General features: G+C 42.8%; 1 protein-coding gene across 3 annotated transcripts in view; it reads right to left on the bottom strand.

Annotated features, from left to right (window-relative positions):
• Window positions 1-24,533, bottom strand: part of fra10ac1 (FRA10A associated CGG repeat 1) — a 58,716-nt gene that overhangs the window by 15,861 nt on the left and 18,322 nt on the right. For all 3 annotated transcript variants that reach the window (XM_068052613.1, XM_068052612.1, XM_068052614.1), the window contains 5 exons: window positions 14,758-14,834; window positions 10,284-10,367; window positions 9,277-9,361; window positions 8,436-8,481; window positions 401-514 (listed from right to left, as the gene is read on the bottom strand). In XM_068052613.1, the coding sequence (XP_067908714.1) occupies window positions 401-514; window positions 8,436-8,481; window positions 9,277-9,361; window positions 10,284-10,367; window positions 14,758-14,834 (406 nt within the window). The remainder of the gene's footprint in view (window positions 1-400; window positions 515-8,435; window positions 8,482-9,276; window positions 9,362-10,283; window positions 10,368-14,757; window positions 14,835-24,533) is intronic.

The following is a 24,533-nucleotide window of genomic DNA, read 5'->3' as shown; positions in this document are numbered from 1 at the left end:
AGTGTTTTGTTTCAATGTTGAATGTGTACAGCAGGAGAGCTAATCCTCATGAGCTCAATACGCGACGCTACATATTGTCCTGTAATTCACATGAACTTAAGAGCCAGGGAAGGCCACCTTGTTACCTTTTCCTGATACTGGGAATCAAAGTGACACAGCTTAAGTATTTTTGCACTTTAAATTTAAGCAAATAGTCAAATTAGCAAGTAATAGTAAATCAGCAGTATGATGGTGAACAGCACAAGATCAGCTTATCAGGCAAATAATAGTATAAAGATATGACCACCTGGCCCCACAGATTAAGTGGATCAGCAGCAATAAATTTCTTTCCAGATCTCAAACTTAACAAATAAACTCTCGTCATACCCAAATGTAGTAAGATGATAAAGATGTGACTTACTCAATTTCACAAGGGCATTCCTTTTTTCCCCATGTTCAATGTAACTAAAGTTAACCTCCCAACTTTTCAGTCCTTCTTTCACATCACAATATTTGTATCCACAGCAAAACTGACCTGAAGTGGAAAAAAATTATATTAACATATAACTCATTCATAGAAATACTATTACTTGGTGGTTTTCTCATTCTCTCTCACTTTTTCATGCCTACAAGAATTATCAGTGCTTTAATTGTGTAGAATGAATGGGATTTTGGTACATGACATTACATTGGCAATAAATAAGTTGGAAGAATTATGATACTTCCGTAATAGTAGAGCTGTCAATTAATTTTAGTTGTATCTAAAACAAGTATTAGAAAATCATTTTTTTTTCTAATAAAACACAGATAGCATTATTTTCTGTTACCATGCAAGTCACTATTGTTTGCTCAGAACATACAGTTTACTATATGCACAGGCCAACCATCTCCACCTTAACTTTAAACTTTACAATATTACTACTCTAGAAATTATGGTCCATCAGATATTTGAGTAAATTTGTAAAAGTGCATGAGATTTTATTAAGAATGTATTCAATTTTTTTTATATCTCAAAACTAAATTTATACTGACTGGGGAGACGAAGGCATAGTGGTAACACCACTAGACTAGTAAATCCAGGCTAATACTCTGGGGAGATGGGTTCAAATCTCACCAAGGCCAGTAAAAGTCTGAATTAAAAGATAGCGTCAGTAATGGTGACCATGAAACTATCCGATTGTCATAAAAACCTATCTGGTTCACTTATGTCCTTTAGGGAAGGAAATCTACCATCCTTACCTGGTCTAGCCTACATGTGATTCCAGACTCACAGCAATGTGGCTGACTCTTAACTGCCCTCTGAAATGGTTTAGCAAGCCATTAAGTTGTACATAAACTACTACACAAAAGTTGAAAAGGAATAAAACTGGACGGAACATCTGGCACCGGAAATGACAATGGCAAACGCAGCCCTGTCAACCCTGCAAAGACCTCCTTATTAACATCTGGGGGCTTGTACTAAAATTGCAACAGGCTGACATAGTCATACTCATGGAATCATACCTTACAATGTCCAAGACATCATCACCACAATTCCAGGGTATATCTCATCGCACCGGCAGGACAGACCCACCAGAGGTGGTGGCACAGTGATATACAGTCGGGAGGGAGTGGCACTCAGAGTCATCAATATTGACCCCTGACCCCATGAAGTCTCATGGCATCAGGTCAAACATGGGCAAGGAAACCGCCTGCTGATTACCACCTACCTCCCTCTCTCTGCTGATGAATCAGTACTCCTCCATGTTGAAAACAACTTGGAAGAAGCACTGAGGGTGGCAAGAACACATGATGTACTCCGGGTGAGGGATTCCAATGTCCATCACCAAGAGTGGCTCAGTAACACTACTACTTACTGAGCTTGTCGAGTCCTGAAGGACATGCCTGCCAGACTGAGCCTGTGGCAGGTGGTGAGGGAAAGACCTACTAGACCTTGTCCTCACCAATCTACTTGTTGCAGATGCATCTGTCCAGGACAGTATTGGTAGCAGTGACCACTGCACAATCCTTGTGAAAATGAAATCCTGTCTTCACACTGTGGATACCCTCCATTGTGTTGTGTGGCACTACCACCGTGCTAAATGGGATAGATTCAGAATAGAGCTGGCAGCACAAAACTGATCATCCTGTGAATCATCAGCAGGAGCAGAATTATATTCAACCACAATCTGTAAATTCATGACCCAGCATATCCCTCACTATACTATCACCATCAAGCCAGGGGATCAATGAGGACAGCATGCTAAGAGCAGCACCAGGCATACCTAAAAATGAGGCGTCAACCTGGTGAAGCTACAACACAGGACTACTTGCATGCCAAACAGCAGAAGCAGTATACAATAGATAGAGCTAAGTGATCCCACAAACAACATACCAGATCAAAGCTCTGCAGTCCTGCCACATCCAGTCGTGAATGGTGGTGGACAATTAAACTAGCAGGAGGAGAAGCCCAGCACGTCACTGCAAAAGTATAGGCTGAAGCATTTGCAACCATTTTCAGCCAGAAGTGCTGAGTGGATGATCCATCTCGGCCTCCTTGAGATCCCCAGCATCACAGCCAGAAACGGCTGAAGGAACTGGACACTGCAAAGGCTATGGATCTTGATAACATCCCAGCTGTACTGCTGAAGATTTGTGTTGCAGAGCTAGCTGCACCTCTAGTCAAGTTGTTCGAATGCAGCTACAACAAAGGCATCTGCACAGCAATGTGGAAAATTGCCTAGGTATGTCCTATCCATAAAAAGCAGGACAAATTCAATCCGGCCAATTACCATCCCATCAGTCTCCCCTCAATCATCAACAAGAATTGGAAGATGTTGTCGACTGCTATCTAGCACCACTTAAACAGCAATAACCTGCTCATATATGCTCAGTATGGCTTCCACCAGGGCCACTCAGCTCTTGACCTCAATAAAGCCTTGGTCCAAACAGGGACAAAAAAGCTGAACTCAAGAGCTGAAGAGAGAGTGATTGCCCTTGACATCAAGGCAGCATTTGACTCAGTGTGACATCAAGGAGCCCTAACCAAACTGAAGTCAATGGGAATTGGTGGAAACTCTCCACTGGTTGGAGTCATACTTAGTACAAAGAAAGATGGTTGTGGTTGTTGGAGGTCAAATCATTTCAGCCCGAGGACACTGCTGCAGGGGTTCCTCAGGGTAGTTCCCTAGGCCCAACTATCTTTAGCTGCTTCATCAATTACCTTCCCTCATAAGGTCTGAAGTAGGGATGCTTGCTGTTGATTGTACGATGTTCAGTACCATTCGCGACTCCTCAGATACCGAAACAGTCCGTATCCATATGCAGCAAGCCCTGGACAACACTCAGGCTTGGGCTGGTAAGTAACAAGTAACATTCTCGCGAAAAAAGTGCTGGGCAATGACAATCTCCAACAAGAGAGAATCTAACCATCTCCCTTGACATTCAATGGCATTACCATCGCTGAATTCCCCACTATCAACATCCTGGGGGTTACCATTGACCAGAAACTGAACTGGAGCAGCCACATAAATATTGTGGCTACAAGAGCAGGTCAAAGACTGGGAATTCTGCAGTGAGTAACCCACCTCCTGACTCCCCAAAGCCTGCCCACCATCAACAAAGCACAAGGCGAGAGCGTGATGAAATACTGTTCACTTGCCTAGATGAGTGCAGTTCCAACAACACTCAGGAAGCTTGACATCATCCAGGACAAAGCAACCTGTTTGACTGACAACCCATCCACCACCTTCAACATTCACTCCCTTCACCACTGACGCACAGTGGCAGCAATGTGTACCATATACAAGATATGCTGCAGCATCTCACCAAGCCTCCTTCGACAGCACCTTCCAAACCCGCAACCTCTTCCATCTAGAAAGACAAAGGCAGCAGATGCAGCAAATTCCCCTCCAAGCCACACACCATCCTGACTTGGAAATAAATCTTTCCTTCACTGTCACTGCATCAAAATCCTGGAACTCCTTTCCTAACAGCACTGTGGGTATACCTGCACCAGATGGACTGCAGTGGTTCAAGAAGGCAGCTCACCACCACCTTCTCACGCGCAATTAGGGATGGACAACAGCGACGCTCACATCCCATGAAAATAAATCAAATAAATATTCCTAATGACTAGTTTGGGCAAAAATGCAGTAATTTAACAGCATTTAGCAAGTTGTACATCATCACATTTTCATAACCCTCTGAACAATACAAATTGAATTTGTCCCAGATTGACTTTGCTGTGTTTATATAAGCTGCAAGCTGCCAATTAATGGCTTGTACTTGTCCTCGGATATCTCAGGCCTCTGCTGTAAATCTTCCTCGAATTCTGTTAGCACTTGTACCAACGTAACTGCATTTCAATTCACTCCTGGGTTAATCTTTGACTTTAACATCACAATCTTGTCCCCAAGTCACAGAACATGTAAGATTACCATCAAATCTACCAATTTTATTAAAATTGTTAAGTTCAAATTTTGAAGCCACCTCAAGAAAATGCAAATGCAGGACTAGCTGAACAATGTGATATTATGCTGGTGTAATTTCTTCTTAAACTTGGCAAAATTAAGAATTTTGGACTTGCAGAACACGAAACAAGCAATAAATGCAGTGGAAAAAAACTCACATTTAATTATGTAGTATGACAAGCTTCCTAGCTTACAATCAAGTTAACACAAATATAAATAGGAATACTCCTGTGAATCTAAAAAAGATTGGTTAAGTTTGGTACACGTAAAAGCAGCAACAGTTTTAACGGTAAAGTAAATGGAAGTACTGCACTGGTGCATTGCATACACTGACAGATCAAAAATACTTTGTTTAATTTCATAAGAATCTCTACACTAGGGAGATTCGAGCTATGCCAATATTATGGCCTCTTTAAATTGTCTACTGTATCCCAAGAGATTTTCTGTTGCTCCTGTTTCTGCATGGGGAAGGTGAAAATGTACGATAAAAACTGCAGGGCAATATGGTTGATTACTAGCAGACAAATGAGGCTGGGTAAACAGGTGCTATATCCAGACATATGCTAGAAACATAAAACTAATCACTAACTGATCAACTATTTACATTTGTCCATGGCATTTTCAATTGTCCCACTGGAAGTATATCATTGAAGCGTAAAAGAGTTGTATACTTTTTATTTATACATTCAAAAGGATGTGGGGGTCGCTGGCAAGTTCAGCATTTATTGCCCATCTCTAGTTGCCCTTCAGAATATGGTGGTGAGCTGCCTTCTTGAACTGCTGCAGTCCATGCAGTGAAGGTACTCCCACAGTGCTGTTAGGTAGGGTGTTCCAGGATTTTGGTCCAGCAATGTTAAAGGAACTGCAATATATTTCCAAGTCAGGATGGTGTGTGATTTAGAAGGGAACTTGAAGGTGACTGTATTCCCATGTGCTTGCTGCCCTTATCTTTCTAGGTGGTAGAGATCATTGCTTGGGAGGTGCTGTCGAAGAAGCCTTGACGACTTGCTGCAATGTATCTTCTAGATGGTACATATGGCAGCCACGGTGTACCAGTGGTGGAGGGAGTGAATGTTTAAGGTGATGGATGGGGTTCCAATCAAAAAGTGGGCTGCTTTGTCCTGGGCAGTATCAAGCTTCTTGAGTGTCTGGGCTGTACTCAGCCAGGCACGTGGAGTGTATTCCATCACACTCCTGACTTGCGCCTTGTATGTGGTGAGCTTTGGTGAGTGAGAAAGTGAGCCACTTGTTACTGCATACCCAGCCTCTGAACTGCTCTTGCAGCCACACTGTGTGTGTGCTGGTCCAGTTAAGCTCCTGTTCAATGGTGACCCCTGTTTCCCATCCCCTCCCCAACAAGGATGTTAATGGTGGGCTATTTGACAATGGTCATGCCATTGAATGTCAAGGGGAGGTGATCAGACTTTCTTGTTGGAGACAGTCATTGCCTGGCACTTAAGTGACAAGTAACATATGTGCCACACACATCAGTCCAAGCCTGAATGTTGTCCAGGTCGGGCATGCAGGCACAGACTGCTTCATTATCTCAGGAACTTCAAATGGAACTGAATACTGTGCAATCATCAGTAAACATCCCCACTTGTGATCTGATGGAGGGAAGGTCATTGATGAAGCAGCTGAGAGGCTGGGCCTACGGGACACTGCCCTTAGGAACTCCTACAGTCATATTCTGGGACTGAGATGATTGTGGTTGTTGAAGGCCAATCATCTTTCTTTTTGTTAGATCGGACTCCAGCCAGTGGAGAGCTCCCCACAACCCCTTGATTTCACTTTTACTAGGGTTCCTTGATGCCACACTCAGTAAAATGTTGCCTTTATGTCAAGAGCAGTCACTCTCACCTCCATCTGGAATTCAGTTCTTTTGCCCATGATTGGACAGGCTATACCGAGGTCTGGAAACAAGTGGCTTTGATGAAATCCAAACTGAGCATCGGTGAGCAGGTTGTTGATGAGTGCCATTTGATAGGACTATCGATGACACCTTCCATCACTTAATGATTGAGAATAGGCTGATTGGGTGATAATTGGCTGAATTGATTTTCCAGTTTTTTGTAGACAGGATGTACCTGGGCAATTTTTCACCATTGGGTAAATGCCAGTGTTATAGCTGTACTGGAACAGCTTGCCTCGAGGTATGGTTAGTTCTGGGGCATAAGTCTTCAGCAATCTAGCCGGGGTGTTTTCGGGGCCCATAGCTTTTGCTGTATCCTGTGCACGCGGCCGTTTCTTGATATTATGTGGATTCAATCAAATTGACCGAAAACCGGCATTTGTGGTGGCAGAGACCTCAGGAGGAAGCAGAGATGAATCATTCACTTTGCACTTCTGACTGAAGGTGGTTGCGAACTCTTCAGCCTCATCCTTTCCACTGACATGCTGGGGACTCTGCCATCATGGAGGATGGGGATATTCAAGGAAGCACCCTTCCCATTATTTGCTTAATTGTCCACCACTATTCATAACTGGATGTGGTAGGACTGCAGAGCTTTCATCTGATGTGGGATCACTCAGCTCGGTCTTCAGCATGCTGCTTCTGCTGCTTAGCATGCATGTTGTCCTGTGCAGTAGCTTCACTGGGTTGGTACCTCATTTTTAGATATGCTTGGTGCTGGCTCCTCGTTTGCTCTCCTGCACTCCCCATTGAACCAGGATTGGTCCCCTGGCTTGATGGTAATGATAGAGTGAGGGAAATGCCAGGCGATGAGGTTACAGATTTTGGTGGAATACAATTCTGCTGCTGATGGTCCACAGCGCCTCATGGATGCCCAGATTTGAGCTAACAAATCTGTTCTGAATCTATCCCATTTAGCATGGTGGTAGTGCCACACAACACGATGGGGGGGGTATCCTCAGTGTGAAGACAGGACGTCGTTTTCACAAGGATTGTGCGGTGGTCACTTCTATCAGTATTGTCACGGACAGATGCATCTGTGACAAGATCAAGTAGGTTTGCCCTCGTGTTGGTTCTCTCGCCATCCGCTGAAAACCCAGTCTGGTAGCTATGCCCTTCGGGACACAGCCAGCTCAGTCAGTAGTGGTGCTACTTAGCCACTGTTGGTAACGGACATTGATGCCCACCACTCATCCTGTGTCTTTGCTACTCTCAGTGCTTTTTTGAAGTGGTGTTCAACACGGCAGAGTATTGATTTATCAGCTGAGGGAGGGCAGTAGGCAGTAATCAGCAGGAGGTTTCCTTGCCCATGTTTGACCTGATGCTATGAGATATCATGGGGTCCGATGTCAATGTTGAGGACTTCCAGTGCCACTCCCTCCCAGCTGTATACCACAGTGCTGCCACTTCTGGTGGGCTTCTTCTGCCAGTGGGAAAGGACATCCTCAGGGAGGAATCTGGGATATTGACTGATAGGTATATCTGCATCCAGTTGTGCTATACCTGAGCAGGACACCAGGAGAACTCCACTTCTCTTCAAAGTGCCATTTATGTCCACCTGAAAAGGTAGACGGGGCCTCTGTTTAATGTCTCATCTGGCAGTGCAGCACTCCCGCACGTACCGCATTAGAGTCAGCCTAGATTACATGCTCAAGTCTCTGCAGTGAAACTTGAACATAGGAACTTCTGACTCAGAGGTGGGAGTGCTACCACAGATGATACCTTGTACAAAATTTGTTCAATGCTGAAAGATTCAGGCATAAGCACTGTAGAAATTTAGATAGTTTTGTCCAAATGTGCTTATTGGGTTAATAAATGTTAGGTGCAACACCTCTCCAATTCCCTCTCTCAGATTGTCAACGTAGTGTCAATTCTTGGCAATTTTGTGCTGTAAGCTCATACCCCACAAGAAACTGGATTAAGACTGCCCAAATTCATTTATGTAGGGCTCTTACAATCAAGTATAACAGATTTCCAAGGTCAATCCATCAACTTTAGCTGAACTTGAATCAATCTCAGAAATGAAAAGGCCAGCATCTAACCCATTGCACCAACCAGCCCACTATTTGTTTTAACATTGAAAAAAACATTACCTTTTCCGGAAATCACTTCTTTATCCATTCGCCATCGAAATCCAAACTGTCAGATGGGAAAATGATACTAGTAAAAATGAAAGCCACTATAGTCAAGATAATTAAAATAATTAAAAAGCATATTGGTTAATTTCATTACCTTAGAACCATTTGATAACTGATACACATTTAAACAGCATTTAACACAACCTTTTTGAATTTCTATTTGAAATTTTACTTTTTAATTGTAATAATACCACTTAGTGGTGCAACCCAAGAAGTACCTTTACTGGGATAAGAAAAATTTCTCATTATAAAAAGTGTAAAGGCTTGTGTCACTGGTACCATTAGAAGTAGAAAAATGCTTTTAGTGTGGGTGTGTTTGTTTGATCTCATGCAGGCCCTCTGTTTTGCTGATTATACCTTCAGCCATTTTATTTCCTCCCATCATTTTCTGCCTTCAGCTTATCAAACAGTTCTACCTTAACAACATTTGAATGAAAATATTACTTTTGTTCCCTTCTGTAAAATGATTGGCCTGCGTTTTGCAGTCAGCGGTAAATGAATGGCACCAGTTGCTCATAACACTTGCCCGCAGACTTTCTATGGTTTTTTGCGTATGACGTTGCTGTGATTAGACAACCAAAATAGTGCAGTGCCCTCTTCTGGAGATCTGGGACCTGTCAGAACAGGGCAAGCAACTGTATATCTCCTTAATCAATGAGACTGAAGAATCCTTACTGAGGCATCAATAGCTTCACCATTATTTCTACTGCAAAATCCATGCCATTATAAATTCCAAGTGAACATTTTCAACCTATGTATACTTATAAACAAAGTGTCGCAGTTTTCAGATACATACCTTATTGTGTTTGTATCGGCTCAAATCAGCAATACAATATTCTTTGAATAATTTATCATAGTATTTCTTTGCCAGTGTTTTCTCCCTAAAAGATGAAGAAACCTTCTTTAGATAATTTTTAATTTACATATGCTTCAATGCAAAATTACAATTTCCTTCAAATCAACATGTTTTTCCTCAGCCCTCTGGTCCAAGCAAGCAGAAATCCAGCTATCTACATAGTTAAATGCTGGCATCTTTTTCCAATGGTGTTAGGCCTCAATCCACGGCAAAGCAAGTTCTGCAAGGTCCCAGACCTTTTCTTCCCGAGTGTTTGAGTGGTAAATACATGATGCCACTGTCTGTGTGTACAATTAATTCAGATCTAACATATTTCCAGGTTATTGTAGTGAGGCATTGTCATGGCATACACTTATATAAAATCTTGTCAAAAAAACTCAGTTAAAAGATTGAGAAACTCAAAACAATATATGTTGGACTCAAAAATGGCTTAAGGTAACATACTGCCCATCTTAATTCCTGGTTCATTTATAGTTCAGCATGAAACGTGGCCAGTGTGTTGTTTCCCCAGGTGTCTACTACCATCAAGTTTGCTAGAAGCTTGTTGAAGAGATCAGTAGACTGAACTTGCAGGGTTACAGGGGATAGAATGGGGGAATGGGACTGACTGGATTGCTCTACAGAGAGCCAACATGGACACAAATGGCCTCCTCCTGTGCCAAAATAACAACTTCAATTTCAGTTACAGACAGAACTGCCCAAATGCTCTGGTAATAGTACCAGAACGGATAGAATAGTACATCAAATTTTATTAAATGATTAAAAATCCCAATATATAATTCAAGCAAAATAGTACAAAATATTTATTTTTCTCCTTTACAGTTGGTTATCCCAAGCTTATGTTTTCTGCAGGTGGTTAGAGAGTATAAGCAGTAACTAAAGCAGTAAATGTAAAAGATTAAAAGACAAAAACTATCCATAAGAATTTGGCAAAAAGCACAGATTACCAAGTCATATCAGCTTCATCGTCTTCTGTCCATAAGAACCTATGGTTTTCTTTTATCACGTCCAGGTCTGTTTTATCATTGACCCTGTCAACAAAAATGCTCAGTGGGCTCAGTAATGATGGAGGATTAAAATGTAAAAATAAAATAAAGCAAATTGCAGGGTGCAAAAAACAGAATCGGTACATTAAATCAAAGCCAAGTGTTTAATTTCGACCAGCAATGTAGTAGAGAAACATTGATTTGTCCAACACTGCAACTCAAATGGAGCCCTGCAAGATTTCTGGTACACATACGTCTTTACAAGACATTGGCAGCTAAGGTTTTGCTCATTTTACCCCACTGGTAATGTCAACTAGCTGTCAAGTGTAGAAGTTTGAAATTTACCCTTCCATAGCCATTCCTCTTGAGTTACAAATTCAAACACAAGATTCAATTAGAACATTTTCATTTAGTCTTATCCAAGTCACAAATGACATCCTATGTGACTGTGATAAAAGCAAACTATCACTCGTCGTCCTTCCCAACCTGTCCACAGCCTTTGACATGGTTGATCACACCATCCTTCTCCAATATCTCTCTACCATCATCCAGCTGGGTGGGTCTGGACTCGCCTGGTTCGATTCTTATCTAGCTAATTGCAGTCAGAGAATCACCTGCAATGGCTTCTCTTCCTGCTCCCGCAGTTACCTCTGGTGTTCCCCAAGGATCTATGTTGGACCTCATTTCTCATCTACATACAGCCCCTCGGCGACATCATCAAAAAACACACCAGTTTCCATTTGTCGCTGATGACACCTAGCTTTACCTCACCACCACCTCTCTTGGCCCCTCCACGATCTCTAGATTGTAAGACTCCTTATCTGGCATCCAATACTGGATAAGCAGAAATTTCCTCCAACTAAATGTTGGGAAGACTGAAGCCGTTGTTTTCGATCTAGACAACAAACTCTGCTCTTTCGCCACCGACTCCATCCCTCTCCCAGGCAAGTGTCTGAGGCTGAACCAAAATGTTCGCAACGATGATGTCAGAGTTGGTTTTATAATGCCTGTGAAGAGCCTTATAATTCCCTCATTTCTCTTCAGTAATTTTCTTTAATCCAGGTTGATGACAGTGTTATATTAGTTAAAAAAACAAAAACTGCAGCATTATATATACACGACTTTATCCGATTTTAATTTGCTGGCAATCTAGTTGTTTTTTTTCTGTAGACCAGTAGATATTTTTACTATTTAATAGATTTTTAATTTCAAGCTCTGATGCAGCAAAAAATAATTACAAAGGCTAATTGAGTGCTGGCCTTTATCTCACAGGGCTGGAATACAAAAAAAGGGTGGCATTATGTTACAGTTAGATCCCATTTAGAGTACTGCATCTCAAGGATATATTGGCCTAACAGTGCATGCAGCACAGATTCACCAGATTGATACCTAGGCTAAAAGGGTTCAAGCTGCATCGACTAGGCTTTTGAGTATAACAGTTAAGGAGTGATCTTACGGAGGTGTTTAAGATGATTAAAGGAGTTGATAGGGTAAACAGAAAGAAACTATTCCCTCTGGTGGGGAGTCCAGAAAAAGGGGCATAACCTTAAAATTAGAGCTCAGCCATTCAGGACTAACATCAGGAAGCACTTCTTCACACAAAATGTCATGGAAGTCTGGAACTATCTACCCCAAAAAATTGTTGCGGCAAGGTCAATTGAAAATTTCAAAACTTAATAAATTTTTGTTAGGCATGGATATTAAGGGTTGCAGAACCAAGGCAGGTAGATGGAATTAAAATTTAGATCAGCCATGATCTAAGTGAATGGTGGAACAGGTTGGAGGGGCTGAATGAACTCCAAAAGGTGAGGTGAAGCGAGAGTAACTGCCCTTGACATCAAGGCAGCGTATGACTGAGTATGGCATCAAGGAGCCCTAGCAAAACTGAAGTCAATGGGAATGAGAGGGAAAACTCTTCACTGGTTGGAGTCATACCTAGCACAAAGGAAAATGATTGTGACTGTTGGAGGTCAATCATTTCAGCCTCAGGGAAGTGTCCTAGGCCCAGCCATCTTCAGCTGCTTCAATGACCTTCCCTCCATCATAAGGTCAGAAGTGGGGATGTTCGCTGCTGATTGCACAATGTTCAGCACCATTCACGACTCCTTAGATACCGAAGCAGACCATGTCCAGGTGCAGCAAGACCTGGACAATATCTAGGTTTGGGCTGATAAGTGCAAGTAACATTTGCGCTAGGCAATGACCGTCTCAAACAAGAGAGAATCTAACCATCTCCCTTAATGTTCAATGGCATTTTCATCATTGAATCCCCCACTACCAACATCCTGGGGGAGTTACCATTGACCAGACACTGAACTGGAGCAGCCACATAAATGCTGTGGTTGCAAGGGCAGGTCAGAGGCTGGGAATTCTGCAGCAATTAACTCGCCTCCTGTCTCCCCAAAGCCTATCTACCATCTACAAGGCACAAGTCAGGAGTGTGATAGAATACTCTCCACTTGCCTGGATGGGTGCAGCTCCAACAACACTCAAGAAGCTCGACACCATCCAGGACAAAGCAGTCTGCTTGACTGGCACACCATCCAGTACATTCAACATTCACTACCGTCATCACTGACGGACAGTGGCAGCAGTGCGTACCATCTACAAGATGCACTGCAGCAAATCACCTAAGGCTCCTTCGACAGCACCTTCCAATCCTGCGACCTCTACCACCTAGAAGGACAAGGGCAGAAGATGCATGGGAATACCACCCCCTGCAAGTTCCCCTCCAAGCCACACACTTGGAAGAAGGGTCACTGACCCGAAACGTTAACTCTGCTTCTCTTTTCACAGATGCTGCCAGACCTGCTGAGTGGTTCCAGCATTTCTTGTTTTTATTTCAGATTTCCAGCATCTGCAGTATTTTGCTTTTATTATCACACGCCATCCTGACTTGGAACTATATCGCCATTCCTTCACTGTCGCTGGGTCAGAAACCGCAGCTCACCACCACCTTCTCAGGGGCAATTAAGGATGGGCAATAAATGCTGGCCTAGCCAGCGACGCCCATATCCCACGAATGAACGAATAAAAATAAAATGGCCTACACCTCAGATACTCAACATTCTTTTTATTTGTATTTTTCTGTATTTCCTTACAGGTTAATTACTGAAAGGTATAGCAATAGTTCAAGAGTTCACCTACCTAGGCTCAACTATCACCAGTAACCTGTCTCTAGATGCAGAAATCAATAAGCGCATAGGAAAGGCTTCCACTGCTATGTCCAGACTGGCCAAGAGAGTGTGGGAAAATGGCGCACTGACACGGAACACAAAAGTCCGAGTGTATCACGCCTGTGTCCTCAGTACCTTGCTCTATGGCAGCGAGGCCTGGACAACGTATGTCAGCCCAGAGCGACGTCTCAATTCATTCCATCTTCGCTGCCTCCGGAGAATACTTGGCATCAGGAGGCAGGACCGTATCTCCAACACAGAAGTCCTCGAGGCAGCCAACATCCCCAGCTTATACACACTACTGAGTCAGCGGCGCTTGAGATGGCTTGGCCATGTGAGCCGCATGGAAGATGGCAGGATCCCCAAAGACACATTGTACAGCGAGCTCGCCACTGGTATCAGACCCACCGGCTGTCCATGTCTCCGCTTTAAAGACGTCTGCAAACGCGACAGGAAGTCCTGTGACATTGATCACAAGTCGTGGGAGTCAGTTGCCAGCGTTCACCAGACCTGGCAGGCAGCCATAAAGGCGGGGCTAAAGTGTGGCGAGTCGAAGAGACTTAGCAGTTGGCAGGAAAAAAGACAGAGGCGCAAGGGGAGAGCCAGCTGTATAACAGCCCCGACAAACAAATTTTTCTGCAGCACCTGTGGAAGAGCCTGTCACTCTAGAATTGGCCTTTATAGCCACTCCAGGCGCTGCTCCACACACCACTGACCACCTCCAGGCGCTTACCTATTGTCTCTCGAGATAAGGAGGCCAAAGAAGGTATAGCAATAATATCGCTGACATTTTTGTTTTAAACAAAGCACCATTTTGCATTTTACTAAGCCAAATAATTAGCCAACTAGTGCTGGTAGTGTTTGTAATTCAAAGCTAAGTTAGAGTTTTCTACACTTTTAGGGTATAGATAATACATATAAATAATGATATTCCCCGTAACATGCAGTGAAATGATTCCTGATATGATGGCTGTTCTTATAACTCTTCTATGCAGTCTGTACTAACATTTCCAGCAGCAAAGAACCAACAGTAAAACAGCAGTAAATAATGTCAAGCTGGTACAAATACTGTAAAAAATGAAATGAAATTCACTCAAAGGTAGTTACACATAGAGAGAGTTGGGATGATATTGCTAAACAACCTGAGCATTATTCTTGCAGTTGATATTATTTCAACCTGTTGATATGTCAATACACGGCAAATCGAGCATTAACCTCTATGAAATAATTATGGAGTTAGTACATATTTGATTACTTACGTTGATCTCTTTAAGTCTTCCTTTGAGCCACCATAGTACAGCAAATAATCATTGATGTATTTCTTGTGTCGTGCGTACTTAAAAGTTAAGAAAAATGCCACAAATCTGCAGTAGGTAGCAAACGCCACACAGTATTACTTCTGCAATTAGAATGCAACACATAACAAGAATGGAGCTTGAACCCACAACCATCTGACTCAGGCATGAATGCTACCACACAGTCAAGGTTGGCACCTCATCAAGAAGTACAATACCATCGCACACAATCATTGGGTAATACATCTACTAAACAACACTTTTCAAATTTTATTACAAAACCCATCCAAAAGAACACAGGGTATCCACAGAAACTTATGTTCAAGCAATATAAAATCTCCTCAGAAAACAGAGTTTCAAGCATCTCATCAACTTGAGAACAGTGTTTTGTAGAAATTATTGTAGCTGCTGAAAAGGCACATTGCCCTGTTGAATTGGAATTATGGTCAGGAGACAATTACTCTCTAGCTAAGATCCCCATGTCTGCCAAAGCTTGCTGCAAAAGGTTATATTTCCCACTCCATTACTACCAGATTGTTAGTATTGTGCACGCTGAGGCAAATAATTGTGAAACAGATGTCTGTATTTCCAGCTCCACCTCCTACAGCTACTGGTATTTCTATTAGACTCACTTATTGCAGCTGAAGTATCTGGAAGTGTTGTTGTCCCAGAGTCAGATTCAAAGTCACAAGGGCAACAGTTTTCCATCCACTGTTCCAACAATTTTTCCACAATAACAACTGCAGGCATGAATAGATAACATCTACATGTGTGTCTGAAAAATGACTTCTGCATTCTTCAGTATTTTACTTCAATCATTCAACCAATGCTCCTTTATCTTGTTCCTTCAGAGCATCCAAGTAACTCTCCATAACCTTCATGGTGGCATCAGTTGTGAGAAAGTTGACATCACTACTCTGTAGAGCTTTTACAGCCAATTTGATGTGTTGAATTGCAGCCACTATCTAATTAATTGCTTCAGAAATAAGGACCATGTTGAAATAGCATTTCAGATCAATAGCTCTCTGAACTAATATACATTAGTGTTTATGTTTCTTCGTAGCAGGTCACTTTTCCCAGATCGTAATCATTCACTGTGTAAAAAAAAGTTTTTCCTCATGTCACTTTTCATTCTTTTGCCAATCACTTTAAATCTGTGTCCTCTGGTCTTGACCCTTCGCCAATCGACTATTCACCGATGGGAACAGTTTCTCTTTGTCTATTCTGTCTAGACCCGTCATGATTTTGAACACCTCCATTAAATTGGAGTGGAACGCATTTCAATCCTGGATGTTATATTCCAGAAAGTTTGCTGTTAAAAAATGATGCTGGAGCCCATCTTTACTCAGTGTTACATTTATTGTACAAAGTAAAAGGATTACAAGTTTGCAGCTCCTTATTCAAACCTTCACCAGTCTCAGTAAGTGTCTCCTTAGATGTGCTCAAGTAAAACCCCAATTAACACCCTCCACATGAATATAATTAAACAACTGATATACAATCAACGCTGCACAACTATGGGCTGGAATTTATACTCCCGCCGCCATAACCGGCGGCGGATGAAAACAATGGCGGTTCGCGCAAACGGGCTGCATGTCACAGAGCTGCTGCGATATTAAGCGCGGCTGCTCATTTAAATAGCGGGGACAGATTGCCCACTCCAATAATGTGCAGGGGGTGGGCAGTGTGTTCCCGGTAATGGCGTTAGCCGCCTTTGCACAGACGGGTTATGGCATTTTTAAAGGACTCTAAGCCCTTTCAATGTAAATACTTAAAGAGAAAGTGTTTTTAAAAAATTAAATAATTTGATCCTGACCCTCTCCCACCCCCTCTCAATAACCATAGAATTAATACCCTGCCCTACACCCCCTCCACAAAACACTTACCTTGTGCACCTTAACTCCACCGCCACCCCCACCCCCCCACCCCAAAGTTCATAAACGTGACCCGTTCCCACCATCCCCTACACCAATGAAATGACTCTGGTGCCATTCCCCCAGCCCCGCACTGAAAAACCTACCTGCTCCCCACTAGTGTTCTGCCCTGACAGGGATCTGAAGGTGTGGGACTGCCAGCCACCGGCACCAATAGCACTCCGGGACAGATGGCGGGAGCGAGAAGGTAATCTGTTCATTCATTTAAATTATTTTACATAGTGAAATTTGACTCCCGTCGCCAAGCGGTGGGGTGGAGGCCACCACAAAGCCTCGCCACCGCCGGCAATATTGGGCCGGGCCTTCCCAGCGTCGCAGCCCATGGCGGGCCTTTCCCAGAGGCATTTTCTGGTCAAACCCGCCCCCCCCCCCCCACCGCCACAACCCCCGACATCGGGGGGGGGGGGTGCTCTATAAAATGCGCCTCTATATCTGCAGGAAGTGTCTGCAGCTTGAGCATTTTTGGCTCAGAGCTATTGAGCTGTAGACATTGTGGGGCATCAGGGAGGGGGAGAGCTACCGGTACACTTTGTTTCAGCAGGAAGTCACACCCCTTAGGTTAAGTAGAACTTTAGAGTTGGTCAATCAATGGTCAGGAACAGGAGTGTATGACTGCAAGTCAGGCAGGTATGGGGATAAGGATGTAGCGATGGTGCAGCCTTGGCTCTTGACTTTGACCAACAGATATGAGGTACTTGCTACCTGGGTGGATGAGAACAAGGACTGCAGGGTAGATGGGAAAACTGACCAAAGCACCATGGTGGTCCAGGAAGCCATTTAAGTAGTTCGGTGGGGGGAGGGGGGGGGGGAGAAAAGAGGGGTCAGTGAAAGGAATACAGTAGCGATAGGGGACAGTATAGTCAGGAGCGACAGACACTGTTCTCTGCAGCTGCGACTGGGATTTCTGAAGACTGTGTTGCCTGCCCGTGCCATGGTTACAGACTTACTTGGACAGGGTGGGGAAGGATCCGTTTGTCGTGGTCCACATAGGAACCAAACACATAGGTAGAATTGGAATGATATTCTGTTAAGAGTTTGAGAAGTTAGGGTCCAAAATAAAATGCAGAACCTCAACGATAATAATCTCTGGATTGTTAAGGAATAGTAGTAAAAAATAAAATTAAAGACTCTTTATCTGAATGTGCAAAACATTAGTGATAAGATAGATGAACTAGAGGCACAATTAGAGATAAATGGTCTAGATTGAATTGCCATTGCAGTGACCTGGTTACAAGGTAACCAAGGTTGGGAAATAAATATTCCAGGATACACAACATTTTGAAAAGACAGAAGAATGGAAAAGGAGGATTAGACTTCTTAGTAAAGGATGGCATAAGGACAGTAGTGAGAAAGGATCTTTGCTCAGAAGATCAGGAAGTGAATCAGTATGGGTGGAGATTAGGAATAACAAGGGTCAAAAAACATTGGTGGGAGTAGTTTATACCGCTGGACAGAGCATTAAGCAAGAAATAATTGGAATCTGCAACAAAGACAATGTAATAATTGTGGGAATTTTAATCTTCATTGAGACTGGACAAATCAAATTAGCAAAGGTAGTCTGGAAGATGAATTTGTAAAATGCTTTCACAACAGTTTCCTGGAACAATATGTTATGGAATAAACTAGGAATGAAGCTATTTTAGAACTACTATTGTGGAATGAGGCAGGCTTAATTAGTAATCTCATAGTAAAAGATCCTCTGGGAAAGTGATCATATTACAATTGAATTCCATATTAAATTTGAAAGCAACATACTCCATTCCCAAACAAGAATCTTAAACTTAAAGAAAGCCAATTACGTAGCTATGAGGGGAGAGAGAGCTGGCTAAAGTTGATTGGGTAAATAGACTAAAAGGTATAGCAGTAAATAAACAGTAGGAAACATTTCAAGGAATAATTCAAACTGTTCAACATAAATACTAGGGAAATTAAGGATAGTATTAGATTGAAAGAAGAGGCTTACAATGTTGCAAAGAATAGTAGTAAGCCTGGGAATTGGCAGTGTTTTAGAAACCAGCAAAGGGCAAGCAAAAGGTTGATTAAAAGGGAAAAAATAGACTATGAAAGTAAACTAGCCAGGAATATAAAAACAGATAACAGCTTTTACAGGTACATAAAAAGGAGAGTAACTAAAGTAAGTGCTGGCCCCTTAGAGCCAGAGACAGAAGAAATTATAATAGTGAATGAGGAAATGGCAGGGAGGTTGAACAAATATTTTGTGTCCGTCTTCACAGTAGAAGACACAAGTGCCTGAGAGTTTGGTGGATGCAGGTTCAATTGAAGCATTCAAAAGGGAATTAGACTGTTATATGAAAAGAATGTGCAGGGTTACAGGGAGAAGGCAGGGGAATGACATTAAGTGAATTGCTCATTCAGACAGCCAGTGCAGACACGATAGGCCAAACGGCCTCCTCCCGCGCTATAAAAATTCTGTGATTCTATTTCATACCAGAAATAAAGGATATTCAAGGGGTTAATAACAGTGAGAAACTTTAGGTAATTAATAACTGCAAAGAAAAAGTATTGGAGAAACTTAAGGGACTAAAAGCCAACAAATCCCCAAAACTTGATGGCTTACATGCTAGGATGCTAAAAGAGGTAGCTGCAGAGATAGAGGGTGCACTGGTTATGATTTTCCAAAATTCCCTAATTTCTATAACAGTCCCAGCAGATTGGAAGTTAGCAAATGTAACAAAGTTATTCAAGAAAGGTGGGAGAGAGAAAATAGTTTGACTGAAATTAGTCAGTCATCGGGAAAATGCTGGAATCTTTGTTAAGGAAGTCTTAGTAGTGCACTTAGAAAATCATAACATGATCAGACAAAGTCAACATGGTTTTAGGAAAGGGAAATTGTGTTTAACAAGTGAGTTTTTTGCAGATGTAACTAGTAGGGTAAATAAAGGTGAACCAATAGATGTAGTATACTTGGATTTCCAAAAGGCATTCAATAAGGTGCCAGACAAAAGGTGAATATGCTCATGGAGTTGGGAAGTAATATATTAGCATGGATGGAGGATTGGTTAACAGACAAGGAGCAGACAGTAGGGATAAACAGGATATTTTCAAGTTGGTAGGCTTTAACTAGTAGAGTGCCACAAGGATCAGTGCTGGGGCCTCAGCTATTTACTATCTATATTAATGACTTAGGTGGAGAGACTGAGAGAAATGTATCTGAGTGTGCTGATGATGCAAAGTTAGGTGGACGTAAAAGCTGTGAATACACAAAGAGGCTGCAAAGAGATATAGAAAGGTTAAGTGAGTGGACAACAAGGTAGCAGATGGAGTATAATGTGGGGAAATGTGAGGTTATTCGTTTTGGTTTTAAGAATAGAAAAACAGAATATTTTTAGAAGGCGTTAAAGCTTGCAAATGTTGATGTTTAGGGAGACTTGGGTGTACTCATACAAGGAGCACAGAAAGTTAGCATGCAGGTACAATAAGCAATTAGCATGTTGGCCTTTACTACAAGGGGATTGGAGTACAAGAATAAGGAAGTCTTGCTACAATTGTATAGGGCTTTGGTGAGACCACACCTGGAGTACTGTGCGCAGGTTTGGTTTCCATGTCTAAAGGAGGATATACTTGCATTGAAGACAGTACAGCGAAGGTTCACTAAATTGGTTCCTGGGATGAGAGGGTTATCCCATGACTAAAGGTTGAGTAAATAGGGTCTGGACACTCTGAAATTTAGAAGAATGAGAGGTGATCTCATTGAAACATACAAGATGCTGAAGGGGCTTGACAGGGTAGACACTGAGGGGTTGTTTCCCCCGGCTGGGGAATCTGGAACATGGGGACTCAGCCTCAGGATAAGGGGTTGATTATTTAGGACTGAAATGAGGTGAAATTTCTTCACTCAAGCCGATTGTGAATCTTTAGAATTGTCCACCCCAGAAGGTTGTGGATGCTCCATCATTGAGTATATTCAGGGGTGAGATGGTTTAGGAAGCTATTCAAGTGGGGGGGGGGGGGGGTAAATAGAAATGTAGTGGTAGTAGGAGATAGTATAGTCAGGGATAGATACAGCTCATTGTGGCCAAGAGTGAGAGTCCAGAAGACTGTGTTGCCTGCCCAGTGTCGGGGTTCGGGACATCTGCTCAGGGCTGGAGAGGAACTGACAGTGGGAGGGGGAGGCTCCAGTTGTCATGGTCCATGACATAGATAGTACTAAGAAAGAGGTTCTGCATACAGAGTATGAGCAGCCATGGGCTAAATTAAAAAGCAGACCCTCAAAGATAATGATCTCTGGATTAATACCTGAGCCACAAGCAAATTGGCAAAGGGTAAATAAAATGAGAGTGTTAAATGCTTGGCTCAAAGACTGGTGTGGGAAAAATGGGTTTCAATTCATGGGGCACTGGCACCTGTACTGGGAAAGTGGGAACGCTGCCATTGGGACAGTCTTCATCTGAACAGTGATCGGATCAGTGTTCTGGTATGTCTCATAACTAGGGTAGTAGAGAAGGCTTTAAACTAAATACTGGGGGTGAGGGATCAAGTGAGTGAAGATGTGATAATTTAAAGAGAGAGGAGAAGGCAAGGGAGAAAGGTAGCAATAGGGTAATGATAATCAGAGTGTGGCAGGAAGGGACAGTGCATACAAACTTAAGAGTGTGCCACCAGATAAGGCTACAGGTTGTGAAAATAATAAAAAGACAGAATTAAAGGCACTCTATCTGAATGCACAGCATTTGCAACAAGGTAAATGAACTGACAGCACAAATAGAAGTAAACAAGTATGATGTAATTGCCATTATGGAGAGGTGGCTGCAGGGTGACCAAGGCAGGAACTGAATGTTCAAGGGTATTTGACATTGAGGAAGGATAGGCAAAGAAGAAAAGTAGGTGGGGTAGCACTGTTAATAAAGGATGAGATCAGTACATTGGTGAGAGAGGACCTCAGATCAAAAGATCCAGATGTAGAATCAGAGTTAGGAAACAGCAAGGTGCAGCAATCATTGATAGGAGTTGTTTATAGGCCAAACATTAGTGGTAATGTAGGGCATTGTATAAATCAGGAAATTAGAGGTGCATGTAACAAGGATAATACAGTAACCATGGTGGACTTCAATCTACATATAGACTGGGTAAACCTAATTAGCACTAATGCTGTGGAGGACGGATTCCTGGAATATATACGAGATGGTTTTCTAGAACAGTACATTGAGCAACCAACTAGAGAACAGGCTATTTTAGATAGGATATTGTGCAATGAGAAAGGCTAATTAATAATCTCATTACAAAGCAGCCTTTAGGAAAGAGTGACATAATATGATGGAATTTTACATTAAGTTTGTAAGTGATGTAGTTCAATCCGAAATTAGGGTCTTAAATCTAAACAAAGAAAGGTATGAGGGGCAACTTGGCTGTGGTAGATTGGGAAACTACATTAGAAGGTATGATGGTAGACAGGCAATGGCTAGTATTTAAAGAATTAATGCATGGTTTACAACAAATTTACATTCCTTTGAGGCACAAAAACCCAGCAGGAAAAGTGATCCAACCATGGCTAACAAGAGAAGTTAAAGATTGTAATAGATCAAAGGAAGATGCTTATAAAGTTGCCAAAAAGTAGTAAGCTTGAAGATTGGGAGCATGTGAGAATTCAGCAAAGGAGGACCAAGAAACTGATAGAGAATGAAAATAGAATGTGAAAGTAATCTAGCGAGAAACAAAGAAAACTCTAAAAGGTTCTCTAGGTATGTAAAAGGGAAAAGTTTACCAAAGACAAATGTGGGCCCACTACAGGCATAGACAGGGGAATTTATAATGGGGAATAAGGAAATGACAGAGAAATTAAACAAATACCGCGGGCTGAAATTTATCGAGCCCTCGACTTCAGGAACGGTGGGAGGGGGAGTTGCATGAAGATCGCTTTGGATGAGGCCCACCACCAACTTCAACACCGGCGGAACCCGGCCCAATCTCAACAGAGGCGGAGAGGCCTCGTGGCGGCCCACCCGACATTTGGCGACGGGACCACTATTTCCATACATAAATAAGTTAACCTAAATGAATTAATGAAGGTCCCGTTACCTCCTGATTTACCACATCAGTCTTCATCCTGACAGCCAGCACTGCTGCATCTTCGAATCCCCAGCTGGGGAAATGAGGCGTGACTCTTGCTTGCGTGCGTGCTTGGGGGGGGAAGAAGAGGTACTTTCCAGTGCGGGAGGGGGGAAACGGGGTCAAACTTACCTGATTAGTCAAGGGGTTGATGGGAAGGGGTGAAGGACAAAAGTTCTGTACTTTGTGGTGGGGGGGGGGGGGGGGGTTGTTGGGTGGGGAAGGTCATCTAATCAAGTTAAGTATTTTGGGGGGGCAGGGATGACATATTGATATTGGGGTGGGGGGGAGTTGGGAGAGGGCCAGGAAAGATTTTGTTCTTCATTTTTATTTACTTAAAATCACTGGTCTCTTAAAAGTTCACTTGTCATTTAGGGCTCTAAGCCCTTTAAAAGTGGTGCTGGACATTTCTGGGGACAGCTCGCCCGCCCCCTCCACGTCATCGAGGTGGGGGGGGGGGGGGGGGGGTGGCTGGCCTGGCCATGCTAATGAGCCACCGCGTTGGAATCGCTGCGGCTCTGCAATGTGCGCCCTGTGTGTGCGGGCCACCATTTTTTTCGCCCACCGCCGATTTCAACAGCGGTCTATAAAATCCAGGCCTGTGTGTCTGCCTTCATGGAGGAAGATACAAAAAACCTCCCAGAAATACTGGAGGCCCAAGGGACTAGCAAGAATGAGGAACTGAAATAACTTATTAGCAAAAATGAAGTACTGGCGAAATTAATAGGACTGAAAGTTGATAAATCCCCGGATCTGATGATCTACATCCCAGAGTGCTGAAAGGAAAGTGGATGCATTGGTGATCTTCTTCCAAAATTCTATAGATTCTGGAGCACTTCTTGAAGATTGGAAGGTAGCAAATGTAGCGAGAGACAAAACAGGGAACTATAGACCTGTTAGTCTGACATCAGTAGTAGAGAAAATGCTAGAATCTATTACTGTCATGCAGGCCCCCCACCTACCAAGAATGAGGCACATTAATTTTGCCACACAGACATTAAATTTCAAATTGTTGCTGGGAAGAAGAGAAGACCTATTACAAGGGTTTGCAGGCCCCTGGCCGAAAGACCTTTTTGCATACTGGCAGACAGCGTTGGAACAAAGGAGCTATCCCCTGCTCCCAATACACAGAATAGATGTGGTCAGACCAGTTTAGTCACATGACTAACTGGCTGTTGCAGAGTTTGAACTGAGAGTTTTAAATTGGAAAAACAGTGTTTGAAGACAGAAACCAGTTTGCTCTTGGGCTGAGAAGACCTCTCTTCTATCTGCTCCCATCTCATTCTCATGGAACTCCAAAAACCAAGTGAAGACACATGAACCCCATGTCAGAAAAGTCTCCTACAGTGAACAAAGTTTAAGAATAATACTGGGCCCCAACGAAAAGCAAGACCATACTTTCAACAAAAGGACTTTACAACGAGCTCAAAGCACAACAAAAAAGCCTCCTCAGAGATTGCCTCAAACTTTTCCCCCCTTTACCTTTTCTTCTGCTCTTTTCTGTCCCTATCTGCATGTGTATTGTGCATGCATGCTAGCGTGGGCACGTCATGTTTCCATAGGTGATAACCGAATTAGAGTTTAAGTTTAATAAATTTCACTTTTCTTCTTTAAACTCAAGAAAGTCTGTTTGTGCTCATTTCTTCACCTTATAATTGGAAAGCGGCGAACAAGAATTTGTTACATAAGACTAGGTGAAGGCAGAGAGGGGCTCCTAGACACCTTTCTCACCCGGTCGTA

Source organism: Heterodontus francisci, chromosome 20, assembly GCF_036365525.1.
Source record: "Heterodontus francisci isolate sHetFra1 chromosome 20, sHetFra1.hap1, whole genome shotgun sequence".
In the NCBI taxonomy this organism is placed as follows: Eukaryota; Metazoa; Chordata; class Chondrichthyes; order Heterodontiformes; family Heterodontidae; genus Heterodontus; species Heterodontus francisci.
This window is presented reverse-complemented; position numbering and strand designations above follow the sequence as displayed.